A 14,767-nucleotide genomic window follows, 5' to 3' on the forward strand; every position below is an offset into this window, starting at 1 on the left:
ATACTGGAAACCAAGAGTGTCTCTTATTTTTTAAGATATAACCTTAATATTTATAAAAAGGAGTAGAAGTAAACCCCATTTATTAGGGAATATGGGAATGATGTGTTGCAGTTAGCAAAATTTTCAGTTTTCCAAGTGCATACTGACCTCAGGAACATTCCCCCGATTCTGAGGGATTCTTCAGGTAGGTAGGGATTGGTTTTTCTCTATACTTTTGAAAATGTTGTCCTGTCTTTTCCCCTGCTCTCTGCTCTGCCCCTCATAATAAGTATTTGTTGAGTGAAATGTGCAACCCTTTGCCAGCTGTACAAAACAGGTCTCAGCATGACATGAAAGATGCTTCATGAAGGCCAAGCTTTTGTTCTGGGATAAATAAAGGAGAAAATGAGAAAGAAAAATAAAAATTTCCTTCTTTAAGCAACACGTTTAAATTTTTTAATTGAATTAATATTCATATATCAAACAATTACAATTCTAAAGTGTGCAGTTCAATGATTCTTAGTTGCAAGGTTGCATAACCATCACCACTGTCTAATTCCAGAACATTTTCATTACCCCAGTAATACACCCTGTTGAGAGCCACAGCCGAGTCAGAATGGCCCCTGGCATTTTGCCAGAAGTAATGGTTGAGAGGCTAGCCATTAAGATGATGCTGGATTGATTCAATTGTATATTAGACCTTTACTGTCTGGTAATAAGGTGGCTCTTGCTGCCTCAGGCGCCCGCTACTTTGGAGTTCCCGTTGAGTTCTTGCGGGGTTCCAAGAGTGAGTGCGCACGCAGCCTGGGGGAGGGAGTTCCGGTTGGTGTGTGGTGTGTTCCTGGAGGAGCCGCGTGGGTGGCATTCGGGAGAGTTGGCGTTAGGGAGAGTTCCCGGGGAGCGTGTGTGGAGTGTGCTGGTGGAGTTCGGAAATAAAGTTTGTTCCTGCTGATTTGTGCCCAGCCAGACTGTGGCATTTAATAGTTACTCCTTATCCTACCCTCTCCCCTCCTCATCCAGCCCCAGGTGACCACTAATCCACTTTCCATCTCTCTGATTTTTGCCTATGCTGGGTATTTCCTTTTAGTCATATAGCAAGTGGCCATTTATTCATGTTGTAGAATATACAATATCCCTTTTTATGGTCAAATAATATTCCATTGTGTACATGTAGTAATACCACATTTTTAGCTGAAGAACATTTTAGGCTGTTTCCATTTTGGGCAGTTATGTACATTCAAGTATAGGTTTTTATGGGGACATATGTTTTCAATTATCTTGGGTATATAGCTAGGAGTAGAATTGCTGGATCATATGGTAATCCTATGTTTAATTTTTTTTGAAGAACTGCCAAACTTTAAGCAGGATTTTGTGTAAACACAGGATCATGTTTTCCATTTTATTTCATTACTGGAAATAATATGTCAGAATAAGAACTTTGTAAAAAATCCCTAACAAAGGACCTAAAACTCTTAAGAAGACATAAACTTTAAAGTAAATCTTATTGGGATGGTCAAAAGCTAGAGGTGGTTTTGAAACTCTAGGATAGTTGGAAATGGATTTTTTAAAGTCATTATTCATCTCAAACCTTTAGCCTCTTAAATTACGACTTTGAGCATTAGCTTTTGTATGTGTGCATTTTAAACTTTTTATTTTTAAATAATTTTAGACTCACAAGAAGTTGCAAAAACAATAACTGTATTTCCCATGTCTCCTTCTTATTTGTCCCCAGTGATAACATTTGACCTAACAGGAGTATGTTATCAAAACCAGGAAATTGCCATTGGTACCATTGTGTCAACTAAGCTGCGGGTGGTTGGTGGCTGTTTTCCTGCCAGCCCTTATTTATGGGTTTTTCTCCCCTCTCCTTCCAGGTTCTGTTCTGTTTTGTGTTGGTAGGGATCAAACCCCATGCCCCACACGTGCCAGGCAAGTGCTCTACCCCTGAACTACACCCCAGCCCTTGAGTTCCATTTTGGAGGTGCCAGTTACTGGCCTAGATATTGCCCCTGGACTAGCATTGTGCATACTTAAAAGGGTGAAGGACTTTTGATGGTGGATGGACAAGGGGCTATTCTAAGGAAATTGGAACTACAGAGCTTCTGCTTGGAGGCGGGCGCTGTGGAGGCCACCATGACTTGTTCCAAGATTCCATCTATTGGGAGTCAGGATTTTGAGGTGGCAAGTGGGATCCTGTGCAGCCCAGCAGCCTTGTTCTAGACCAGGGAGATGATTCTTTGGATCTAGGTCTGGATACAATTATTTACCTTTTGCATAATGAACAGAAGAGCTGTAGGCATAAGGTGTGCACTAGGGCCCTAATTCTGTGTTCATCTGTAATCCTGTTTCCATGTAGGTGATTTTATATTTCCCTTCTTCCTTTCAGTTTCTAGCATAGAAGGGTAATTCTAGGCAATCTAAAGCCACTCACATTTATTTGGGGATGGCAAGTATCTTTGCTGAGATACCATTTTTGTCTTCACACATGAAGAACAATGAATCTTAAAAGTTCTTGCTGGAATTCATAATTCACTCTCTAGAAATGTTTGTCAATGGAGACATATTCCTAAGGAAAACAAATTTCTCACTTTCTATTGAAGAAAGAGCTGAAAGAAGAAAGTGTTAAAAAACGTGTTTGGGGTGGATCGCTAGCTGATACTTGATCACAGCAGGAGAGCCTGTACTTAGGAATGGAGACGTGAAAGGAATTCTGTGCAGATACAGCTGGAGCTGGGTGCTTTGGGAACAGGAAAACCCAGAAGGCCGTGAGGGGCCACTTGGGAGAGCACCTTCATCCTCACAGGTGCTGGTAGACAGCTTGTCTTTGGATTTTTCTTTATTTGTTTCTCTGATACTGTCACTGGTCCCCAGGAAAGGAGTACGTGGAGCAACTTGAAAGAGAAGGGGTCTAAGCCTGAAGGGATTCTATGAGGAGAGGGACAGTAAGGGATGACAGATCTGGGCATGTGGCCTTGGGGTGGTGTCACCAGTGTCGGGTACTGCCAGGGAAGGTGAGAAGCACTTCTCCCCCTGCTGGGTATGTGGAGGGAGCCACTTTAACCTCAAGCAGTGCTGGGGAGCACCATGACGGGAGGAGAGGCGGAAGGGCAGACTGTGTCTAAGCCTGTGTGGTTCTGGGTGGGAAATGTGCCCCAGACCTCCCAGCAGAGAGTGCCCTTCACCATTGGTGACAGACTCGCCTTTGGCTGAAGGCCTCTCCTGCTGGGACTTTGGTGCGATAGAAGCTTGACACCCAAGTCAAGAGTATGAGCAGGAATGTCCATCCCTCCAAAATCTCTTGGCAGAACATTCCATTGTTACCAAAGCCTCTTCAGGTATTTGTGGTATTTAAGATCAAGCATAGTAGAGGTGGCAATAAAACTTCATTCCAAATATGAATGGCATTCCCTCTTTCTTACATCTCTTTCTTTTTAGAAAACCAGGAGAAATGATCCTTTTTAATATTTATAGCCCCCCTTTGAGAAGGGGTGTGTGTTTGTGTGTGTTTTCTTAGTGATCAATTTATCTTAGAATTTAATGCCAACAAATTTCTCACTAATAGATAATCTTCTTAGCAGAGTTTGGGACCTATAAATATCACATCTTGTTTCTGTCTTTGCCTTTATGTCTGGAAAATTTGGAGTTAAATTTATAGGCCCATGGCTGTAGCCATTCAAACTTAAGTTTCTGGCAGAATTTTCCCTCTCTTTTTCATTCCCATAGGAAATTGCTTCAGTAATTGACCTTTTGGGGAATTGAGGTCAAAGATTTCCTTGTGTAGAAGCATTTGTGTGGTATTTATATACATTGTCCCTTTGAATCCCCAGGATAGTTCATATCCTCCCCACTTCACTAAGCGGAAGTGGAGCGGCACGTTAGAAGGAACTGAGGTCCCCAGATCCTTGATGACCAGGTTTGGAATGAACCCAGCTTTGTTGTTTCCAAGCCTAGTGACACTCCTAGGGTGATGTCTATGTGTGCCTCCTTGAATCTAAGATAATTCCCCATTTACTGGTCTTAAATCACCTGTCTTAATTATTCATAATCTGCAAAAAGATAGAAGTAGATTCTAGATTTAAAAAAAGAAGAAGAAAAGTTGGGGAGAAGGTAGACAGGTGAATGAAAATGTGGGAGAGCCTGCCAAGAGGAGATGGAATTGGATGGAGGGGATCTGATTGCAGGCTCTGTCCACTTGGGGTTCATCTGCCCTGGCAAAGGCTAATGGGGGTGTCCCTTCCCCCAGTTCCTCCCTCTTCATTTCCTCTGTGGGGTGACATCCAAGAGCCCCCATGCAGGGACCTGCTCTGTCTGCCTGATGGGAGCCAGAGACATACCGCAGCAGTCCGGAATTCATTCTGGAAGAAATCTCAAACATTTCTTCTGTTTGAGTCAGACGGATGCTTTTTTAAAAATAGACTCATACCAACAGGCAATGCAGACTACATCAGTCCTGAGGTAGCTATAACAGTGCATGGAAAAAACATATCAGGAAGCAGGCTTGAAGCTGCCATTTTGGCTGCAAATAGTAATTATAATAATCATACTTCATTTATGGAAGGCTTTGTTGCTATAGGACTTTTCTCTCCCACACCACTGCCTCACAGCCTCAGTCAGTGCCGTGAGCTTTGTGGTTGTTATTTCTATTTCATATTTAAGGAAATCAAGGCTCAGATTGTACCTCTAGTCGAGGGACAGAAATGAAACTTGAACTGAAATCTTTTGATCACTGGATTCTTCCTGGTTTAGCTCACGAAATATGCCTTGTATGCGGTGGGAGGAGAGGGAGCATATTGGATGGGGTTTCTGTCCTGCAGGTGCAGGGAGGCTTTGGCTTGTTGGCTATCAGCTAGAGATGAAAGATTGGCTTCTTTGGATGTGGCTGCAGTTAATCTATGTAGACTCTGTGGGCACAAGCAAGGCCACCTTGGCTGGTGCATGTGAAGAATATATCCGAATTTGAATCGTGCATGGACAGTTCGGCTCTGGGATAAACAGAGCATGTCTTAGTATTCCTGAAAGGCTAATAAGCCCCAGGCAGGTTGAGTTACCTGGTATGAATTGAATCTTGAAGTTGGTTCTAAGTGATATGCTTTCGGAGATTATGAAATGATATAAGGATCATTATCTTTGGTCTTCTGATAATAACCCTGACTTGGGCCTGTCTCTAAATCTTGGACAGTGAGGTAGCAAAGGACACACTTAGACATTGGCTCTTCTCCTTAATCTCTTTCTGTGAATTAATTCCCCTTTTCTGTGAGTTCTCTTATTGTAGAGCCAAAAATCATTTTCTCTTTCTTATAACTGGTCAACAAATGTAGTGGTGTCTTTTTTTTTCTTTCTGTTGTTTTTGGTAGTTATTCTTTTATTTTCTTCTCTTTTTGTTTCTTCTTCTTTTCTTTTTAACGAAGCTAAAATTTGGAATCCATCTTCCTGTATTCATACATGTGATTTCAGACAATGAGTTGGGTGTGTGTTGTCCCCAAATGTCAAATATGTGGAAGAACTGAACACTCTTGTCTGGTGAATGGCTGGGGAAATAGAGACTGGTGACGTGGCACAGGCCTAGATATTTTAAAAGAGAGAGAAGACAGAGAGAGAGAGAATTTTTTTTTAATATTTATTTTTTAGCTTTTTTTGGCAGACACAACATCTTTGTTTGTATGTGGTGCTGAGGATAGAACCCGGGCTGCACGCATGCCAGGCGAGCGAGCGCGCTACTGCTTGAGCCACATCCCCAGCCCCAGGCCTAGATACTTTTGCCCTTTGGGGTATTTTAAGTAGCTGTCTTTGTTGCCCGCCCTCCCTGACTTGTGTGTCTCTATCTTCCCCACCTGGATCTCACCTGTGTCCACTCCTCTTGTTAATTCCTTCCCTGTTTTCTGACACCTCCTTCCCATCTGGGCTGGCTCCTTCTCTGGAGGGGATCCTGGTTGGTGGGCTACTCTCCACCCCGTTTGTGTCCATGGAATCGTCTGGCTCACTGTCTGCCAGTTATCTAAGGGTCTTTGGCTGAGAAAATAGAATACCCCCAGGGAGTCTGGCTGTTGAAGAGCTTCGTTAGAGACGCTGCTGGTTCAGGCGTTTGGGGAGGAGAATCAGGGTCTTCACTTGAGGCACCATATTCCCTGCAAGCACTCTACTTCTAAGAAAAAATCTTTCTTCTGGGAGGTACACCATCACTAAAAAAAAGCAAGAGGTGGAGCAGCTTTGAAATCCCCCAGCAAGTTGGGTGGCCTCTAAGGTGTATGGCCTCTCTGTTGGCACAGGTGACCAGACCACCTTCCAGCTGCAGGTTCGCCAGGTGGAGGACTATCCTGTGGACTTGTACTACCTGATGGACCTCTCCCTGTCCATGAAGGATGATTTGGACAACATCCGAAGCCTGGGCACCAAGCTCGCTGAGGAGATGAGAAAACTCACCAGCAACTTCCGGTTGGGCTTTGGGTCTTTTGTTGACAAGGACATCTCTCCTTTCTCCTACACGGCACCCAGATACCAGACCAATCCATGCATTGGGTAAGTGGCCGCTGCTCTACTGTCAGGTATGGGGAGGGGTAGGGATGGAGTAGTGGAAAACTTACCCCAAGGAAGGATGTTTAGGAGCACTGACCAGGCTTAGGCATTTAATCCAATTAGTGATGACCAAGTTCTGTCCTTGCCCTACATATGAAGAAGTGAACTGTTACAAGGTTCATAGCTCATTAATTTTCTTGCCTGCCTCACTCAGCACCATTTTCTTACATTAACAGAATTTAGAAAATATTCTTATGGAGTCAAGGACCCAGGTTGAGGGCTGGGGTTGTGGCTCAGTGGTAGAGCATTCACCTAGAATGTGTGAGGCACTGGTTTCAATCCTCAGCACCACATAAAAAAATAAATAAAATAAAGATATTTGAATAAATGAATTCAGAATTGTCCCTATTATTTATGTAAGTAACTCTAACTTATCTTGACAAAGCTGAATAAAAACCTTGTGTTTTAAAGGTATGAACTTTTTTTTAATGTAACTCAATACCTGAATTAAAAAATATTTGATGAATTATTAGAGAACAGAAATTTCTGAATGTTAATGCTGAAAATAAAATTCAAAAGTGTACAATAGCTCAAACTTTCTAAGAGTTTGTTTCTTGCTTATCTAAGTCCAATGGGGTCTCCTGATCAGTGACTCAGGGACCCTGTGTCCTTCCATCTTCTGTGTATGGATTGCAGGTCATCCTACCTGGAGGATCAGGCATAGCAGGATTAGATGAGCCTGGTCTGAAGTGCCCTTCCCATTCCTGTTCCCACATTCTATTAGACACAACTGAATTCTAGTAAGGATGGGATGCTTGTTCAGCTGCATGCCCAGGAATAAGAGAAAATGGGCCTCAAGGTTGGTCTCTGCATGGGGTTTTCATGTGTAGGTGTGTGTTGGGGGATCGCAATCTTCAGTGCCCCTGACAAAACCTCTATTAGGTTGGTTTCTTTCTTTTCTAGTCTTTCAAGTACCCCTTTAAATACAACATTATGCAATGTGACTTCATACAAGTGGTAAATAACACCTTTTTCTTGCTTCATCTCTACATTTTCAACTTCAGTGATGTTTTGGATTATAAGGTCCCAAAGTAGTCACTAGCTAAGGAACAGCTAAGTTCTTACTTAGTGTCAGGCACCATACTAAACACTTCAGATAGATTCTTTCATTCGTATCAAAACAGCCTTTTCGGGCTTCTAAGGTAGATGTAAGCCAGATTATAAAGATGGGGAAAGTGAGGCTTAGAGAAAACAAATAACTTAAGAGTGCACAGGTAGTAAGGGGCTGACCTGGGGTGTGAATCCAGACAGACTACTTTCAGACTCTGCATTCTCATTAACATAAAGCCTGTTTTCCCCATGCATGTCACCCTACAACCCAGAGACTTTCAAAGTCACCCAACAGCTGCCCCTAGGGGCTACCTGAGCTGCAGTAACAAGCAACCCCCAGATCTCCATGTCTCCCTACAATCCAGCTTTTTCTTACTTGAACGAATTCTAATGAGTACTGAGCTGTTTTCCTTGGCAGCTCTCCTTCAAGCCGTGACTCAGGGATCTAGCCTCCTTCCATCTTGTGATGTCACTTTCAATTCTTGGTCTCCCACAGCCACCCAGGGGAAGAGAGTGGTTTTTAAGCCCCTGGGCTGCCTTTCCCTCCAGCTCATCTTTGGCAGCTCAACAGCTCCCAGGTCTGAGTCGGGTTGGGTGGTTGGGTGAGGTGACAATGTGCTGGTGGCCTGTGCTCCACGAATACTTCCTGGTCCTGTTGTTTACTCTCCTAGAAGCCTCTTCAGATCTTCTCCAGGGGTTGAGAAGTGACATAATGGTGGAAAAACAATGAGATAATAAAAAGTTTTGAGGACAAATAGACTCTTAAGTTCCTTCACGAAGAGCGCTAGGTGTCATCATTTGTCGGTTTTGCTTCCTCTAGGCCATAGGTGGCCACTGGCATTCTTAGGTGCCATCTCCAAGGCCCTTATCAACCAGTCCCCGTGCCAAATGTCCTGTTGGAGATTTCCTCCTTACCAGGAGCAGCAAGCAGCATCATACCCAAAACTTTTTTTCAAATCATTTGGACCCGTGATCCCATCTGCTCCTTTCCTTCCCTGCCCTGCCTATGCCCCATCTCCAGACAGGGTGTGTCTCACTAACTGAGATGCTGGATTAGAAGCTGGCAGAGGATCAAGGACTGGCCATGGGCACTCATCATTTGAATACTCCAGGCTTTCCGCATTGCTTATTCAGAGCTCGCTCTCTAAGCCCTCCAAGGCAGAACCAGACGCAGACAGTGAGATTCTTGACCGGCCATGAGTACAAGGCACACTGAAAAGCAGCTTGTAAGACAGGAAATCCAGTGAAAAATGGGAGTTTCGAAGGAAGCATCAGTTCTCTGTGACAGAAATCTCTGTCCTCTGAGCTGAGTAGTAGGAGGGGGGTCATTGTGCTGAGATTTCCCTCCCCAGATCCAGGCTGTGCAGCATCCTGCTTCTTCAAATATCCTTGCCACTGCTTGGGGAGAATAGCACAAACCAGGGCAGGTAATCTGGCTGTCCCTGTGCCTGATCCAGTCTGTATGTGACTTTTGTTTGCCTTTCAGTTTTAACGGCACTGCAAATAAATTACCAGAATTTTTTTTTCTTTTTCAGCTAGCCTTTACTGTTCCCCCCCCCCGCTTCTACATTTTTTTTTTTAATGGGTGCATCATAATTGTACATATGATGAGATATTTTTTGGTTACATATTTGTATATGCACACAATATAACAGTGTAATTTGGCCAATATCACTCCCCAACACTTCTCTCCTTCCCTGTCACCCACTTCTGGGTCCCTTTCCTCTATTGATCTCACTTTGATTTTCATGAGATCTCTGAACTTCCCCCCTTCTTTCCCATTTTCCTCTCTAGTTTCCCAATGAGAGAAAACATATGACCTTTGACCTTCTGAGTTTCACTTAACATAATGGTCTCTAGTTCTATCCATTTTCCTGCAAATGACATGATTCATTTTTCTTTATGGCTAAATAAAACTCCCATCATGTATATATACCACATTTTCTTTATCTATTCATCTGTTGATGGACACTTAGGCGGCTGGTTCCATAGTTTGTCAATTGTGAATTGTGCTTCTATAAACAAGAACATTGCATATATCTCTATTGTATGATGATTTTAATTCTTTAAGATAACTTCTGAGGAGTGGTATAGCTGGGTCATATGGTGGTCCTATGCCAAGTCTTCTGAGGAACCTCATACTGTTTTCCATAGTCATACTAATTTACAGCCTCACATTGTAAAAGTGTTCCTTTTTTCTCCACATCTTTTCCAGCATTTATTATTATTTGTATTCTTGATAGCTGCCATTCTAACTGGTGTAAGATGAAATCTCAGTGTCGTTTTGATTTACCTTTCCCTAATTGTTAATGATGTTGAACATTTTTTCATATATTTGTTGCCCATTTGTAGTTCTTCTTTTGAGAAATGTCTATTTAATTCACTTGCCCACTTATTAATTGGGTTATTTGATTTTTTGGGGAGGTAAGTTTTTTTGAGTTCTTTATATATTCTGAATATTAATCCTCTGTCAGAAGAGTAGCCAGCAAAGATTTTTCTGCCATTCTGTATGTTCTCTCTTCACATTCCTAATCGTTTCCTTTGCTGTGCAAAAGCTTTTTAATTTGACTCCATCCCATTTATTAACTCTTGGCATTACTTCCTGAGGTTTAGTGGTCCCATTAAGAAAATCGTTGCCTGTGCCTGTATGCTGGAGTGTTGACCCTAAGTTTTCTTCTAGGAGTTGCATAGTTTCTCTTCTGATTCCTAGGTCTTTAATTCATTGTGAGTTGATTTTTGTGCAGGGTGAGAGATAAGGGTCTAGTTTCATCCTTCTACCTATGATATAACCAGTTTTCCTGACACCATTTGTTCAAGAGTTTATCTTTTCTCTAATTATGTTTTTGGCACCTTCATCAAGGATCAGGTGACCTTGATATGTGGGTTTGTCTCTGTGTCTTCTATTCTATACCAATTGGTAGTTACCAACATTTAAAACACAAGATATGGCCAAGAATAACTAGGATCGCTGGATTTTCTTGGAAAACAAGGAGGTCCCGGAACATTGGGTTTGTGCCGCAGTCCACACCCATGCTCTCGTCTTGTTGCTGTTTGCATTCTGTGCTTGAACTAGGGAGACCTTTGCTTGGCATCCTTCTCTGACCATCCATTTCCTCCAGCTAATGGGGAGAGGAGAAGTATGGTTATTCCCAGTCTCTAGCAGCACCTTCAGTTAGGATTTTCTCCCCTGGAGTGGTAGGAGCAGCAATGGCAGCCCCCAGGAAGTTTGGGGCAGCCGGGTAAGTCAGGGGATTTGATACCTGTGCAGGAAGGAAAGCCATATACTCAGGGGTTCCTGAGGTGTGTCCCTTCTTCCTCTGCTCCAGATGTTTCTGCCAAGGGATCCAAATCCTGAACTCATCCCTTCCCATTGTAGAATGTACCAGAAATGCCAAATCTGAAGGAAGAAGGGCTGCCATGGGAAGAAAAATTGCACAGAGTAACTTAAGTGTCATAGTGGAGTACTGTCCAGTTGCTATTTTGAATAATAGGAACAGTTTCACTGGGAAGAGTCACTTGATGCTCGCTGACACAGGATTTGTTCTTTCCAATTCTGAACACTTCTTTCTATTGTATTAGGATGTTGAAATACATCTCATATGGAAGCATTTGCAAGTGAGCCAATACATTTCATCCTTCATTATGTATATTTTTTCTTACCCATTGTGTATTTCTCCCCAAAACTCACAGTAGTCCTTTGCCACCTTGAAGGTGTTACCCACTTCTTCTGGCCTCTTCATGGCTGATATGGCATCGGCTGTTTTTCTAGTCATTGTGTTTCTCTATAGTGATTTTTAATTTCTTCTGTAGTGATATGCACTCCTGTGTGTCCAGGTGGATTTGCTTTTATCTACACTGCTTGTAGCTTGGTCTGCTTTTTTCTTCTGGGAGCACATCTTTTTTTTTTTTTTTGGTACCGGGGATTGAACTCAGGGGCACTTGATCACTGAGCCACATCCTCAGCCCTATTTTGTATTTTATTTAGAGACAGGGAATCACTGAGTTGATCAGGCCTCACTTTTGCTGAGGCTGGGTTTGAACTCACCATCCTCCTGCCTCAGCCTCCTAAGCTGCGGGGATTATAGGCATCCACCACTGCTCCCAATCTGAGTGCACATCTTTATTCTTGAAAGTTCTGACCTTATTTCTCTGACTGCTTCCTCTCTCATGTTGTCTCTGTTTTCATTGGGACACTGTTAGGTGGCAGGCTTCTCACTCTAAATTTCACGTTTCTTAATTTTTCTCCCCTAATTTTACTCTTCTCTCTCTTTTAGTTACATAATAGGAAATTTCTTCTAGTTTACTTTTATTCTTCAGTTTCAGCTTAATCCAGACACCAAAATTTTATTTTTTAAAAATATTTTTAGTTATAGATGACACAATATCTTTATTTTATACTTTTATGTGGTGCTGAGAATCTAACCCAGTGCCTCACACATGTTAGGCAAGCATTCTACCACTGAGCCACAGCTCCAGTCCCACTAAAATTTCATTTTTGAGCATCAGTGACTATATATATTTTTTACTACTATAATTTTTATTTGGTTCTTTTTCAGATGCTCCTATTTTTCTTTTTTTTGGCAGTGCAAGATTGAACCCAGGGCCTCAAACATACCAGGCAAGCACTCTACCACTGAGCCACAGCCTCGGCCCTTTTTATACAATTTTTCTTAAAGCCTTCTATTTTTTTTTTTAAATTTAATTGTTTTGTTTTGTTTTTCTAAACTTTGGCTTCTATTTCTTCCTCTTGTTAAATATCTTAAATATTCTTATAAAGAATTTCAGATCATTTTGTTCTCCCCATTTCTTGAATTGTGGTCCTTCAGTGCATTGGATTTGCTGACATTCCTTCCTGATGGTTTGTTTCTCTTGGAGTTTGTGTTTCCTTAGTTCATCTTGGAGGCTGTTTTCCATCCGGGGACCACATGCCCTGGAGTGCTGGCCCCCTACAGAGCAGCTTGAAGTTTGCTGCTGCCAGGAAGGAACCTTCAGCATTCACTATGGAACTAGTTTTCCTGTTAATTTCTCAGCTGGGGCTTCCTTTGCCCTAAAAGTCATGAGTTCTGATTGCTCAGACCTGGGGTTCTTCTTGCTCCTGGCTTAGAGTGGGAGGTGAGCTTTCTTGTCTCTTTCCCAGGCTGGTGGCTGGAGATGTCCTGTGCTTGTTTAGTGTGTGGCACTTGGCTCTATCTTTGCAGAGAGCCCTGTGTCAGGGCTTGGCTTCTGCAGGCCTGGGCTCGTCACCTGCTTGGTAGAGGCCTCCTCTAAGCCTGCAGGGCCTCTGTTCTGCCCTGACACATCCCAGCTCCCTCCTGCACATTTCCTGATGCTCTTTAGTCCATTCATCTGTGGAATGGTTCCTTCTTCATTTCTGACACCTGGGATTTACATTCTAAGCTTCTAGTCTTGGCTATCTATTTAAATTTTTAAAAACTGTATTTTATCCAGAAATTCTCTACGTCTAGAGTAAGAGGCAATCCTTTCCACATCAGATCAATCCACATTCTTGTCCTAAAAATTATATTGTTTTTTAGATTTATCTAGATCTAGTGTCTTCAAATTGGATTTGCTTTTTATACACACATTCGCCCTTCTCCTTTTTGGGGGGAGGGGAGGGTTAGTAGAGAATAAACTTAGGAGTGCTCTACTACTAAGCTACACCCCCAGCCCTTTTTGTTTTGAGACAGTGTCTCACTGAGTTTCTGAGGCTGGCCTTGAACTTGTGATCTTCCTCCCTCAGCCTCCCAAGTCACTAGGATTATAGGTGTGTATCACTGAACCTGGCCTGGTTAATAACCTTTAATTTTGTAACTCCCTATAAATAACCCTAAACTGGTATCCTATAGCACAGACACAGTGGCAGTAAGATAGTCTCCTAGCAGGAGACCCCAAAACAGCCAGATCTCCAGGCCACTCAGACCACAATTCCAGAGGTTACAACAGATAACTAGTCACAGGTGACATCCTATTTCAGTGACAATGGAAATATTCCCAGGGTCTGTGTGGCAAAGCTGCTTTCCTCTCAGAAGTGTCTCTGATTTGGTTATAGACATATTCTGCAATGCAGGCTTCTCTCTGGCAAACACATTTCCTAGTTCCTAATTACTGAACGGTGATCCTACACAGTAAAAAATGTTTCTGCTCATTGCTGGTTGCAGGAGTGACAGGGAAGATGTAGAAAATGCTGAGCTCTAGCTGCACGGCTCACAGCTTTCCGGATTTTTCTCATTTGATTGCAGTTATTCCGTTTTTCTCTTTTCTCCCCACAAACTGTGACAATGGACACATGCCTGAGGTCCTAAGTCATGGGCTAGAACGACATAGTCGGGAGAAGGGACTTGGAGGAAGAGAGACGGCGGTGAGACTGTGGATGCGTGGCTTCCTTCTGAGCCTGTCCATTGGTCACGTGGGACCACCGTGCCTACTCCAAGGGGGAATGTCATCTCCATGACTCTCCTATGACAAAATGAAGAGGTCGTGAAGAGTCCTGGTGGCCTGGGGTCAAAAAGATCCTGACCTGTCTAAGCACAGGGTGTTCTTGAAGATTTGGGGAGGGAGTAGGGAGGAGAACCCAGGGAGGGCAGGTGGGAGGCCTGGCTGCTGCCTGCCCAGGAGAACCCGTGGCTGTCCTGGGAGGAGGGTTGACTCTGTCCTGCCGGAGCTGGCTTGCTACGAGGGCTCTGCGCCAGGGTGGTGTGACGGTGGCAGTTGGAGCAGGGACTGTCTCCCTGAAGAGGACTTAGAGAGCCAATGGCTGCCTCTTTGCAGAGGAGAGGAACCTGCCCAGACCCGCCCTGCTGAGGTTGCCTTGGCAGCAGCGAAGTCAGTGTCCTCCTGGCAGCCGATAAGCCTGTTTCCCTTCCCATGCACACGGCTTAGATCGAATCCAAAGCCTTCCCCCAGACCTTTCTGTTAGAGCTTATTTTTCATCTTTTTTTCAGAGAGAGAGAGAGAGAGAGAGAGAGACTGAGACTTCCTTTAATGTGTCCACAGACCCTGTGTTTCTGGGCCAGGGTGCCTTACCCCTTACTCTCTACTTGTAGCGCCACCAGCCTTCCTCTGTGCCCTTTCTGCCACAGGACTTTTGCACATGTGCCTCTCTTTGGATGCCACACTCTCCCTTCTTCCCCTTTATGTGGTGAACCCATTTGTAAAATCAGGCTTC

The 14,767-nt window shown here is 43.4% G+C and overlaps 1 protein-coding gene across 1 annotated transcript in view; it reads left to right on the forward strand.

The window, feature by feature from the left end:
* Itgb5 (integrin subunit beta 5) overlaps window positions 1-14,767 on the forward strand; it is a 113,965-nt gene that overhangs the window by 25,588 nt on the left and 73,610 nt on the right. The window contains exon 4 of the mRNA XM_027936003.2: window positions 6,246-6,495. Within this exon, the coding sequence (XP_027791804.2) occupies window positions 6,246-6,495 (250 nt within the window). The remainder of the gene's footprint in view (window positions 1-6,245; window positions 6,496-14,767) is intronic.

Source organism: Marmota flaviventris, chromosome 8 (assembly GCF_047511675.1).
Source record: "Marmota flaviventris isolate mMarFla1 chromosome 8, mMarFla1.hap1, whole genome shotgun sequence".
Lineage (NCBI taxonomy): Eukaryota > Metazoa > Chordata > Mammalia > Rodentia > Sciuridae > Marmota > Marmota flaviventris.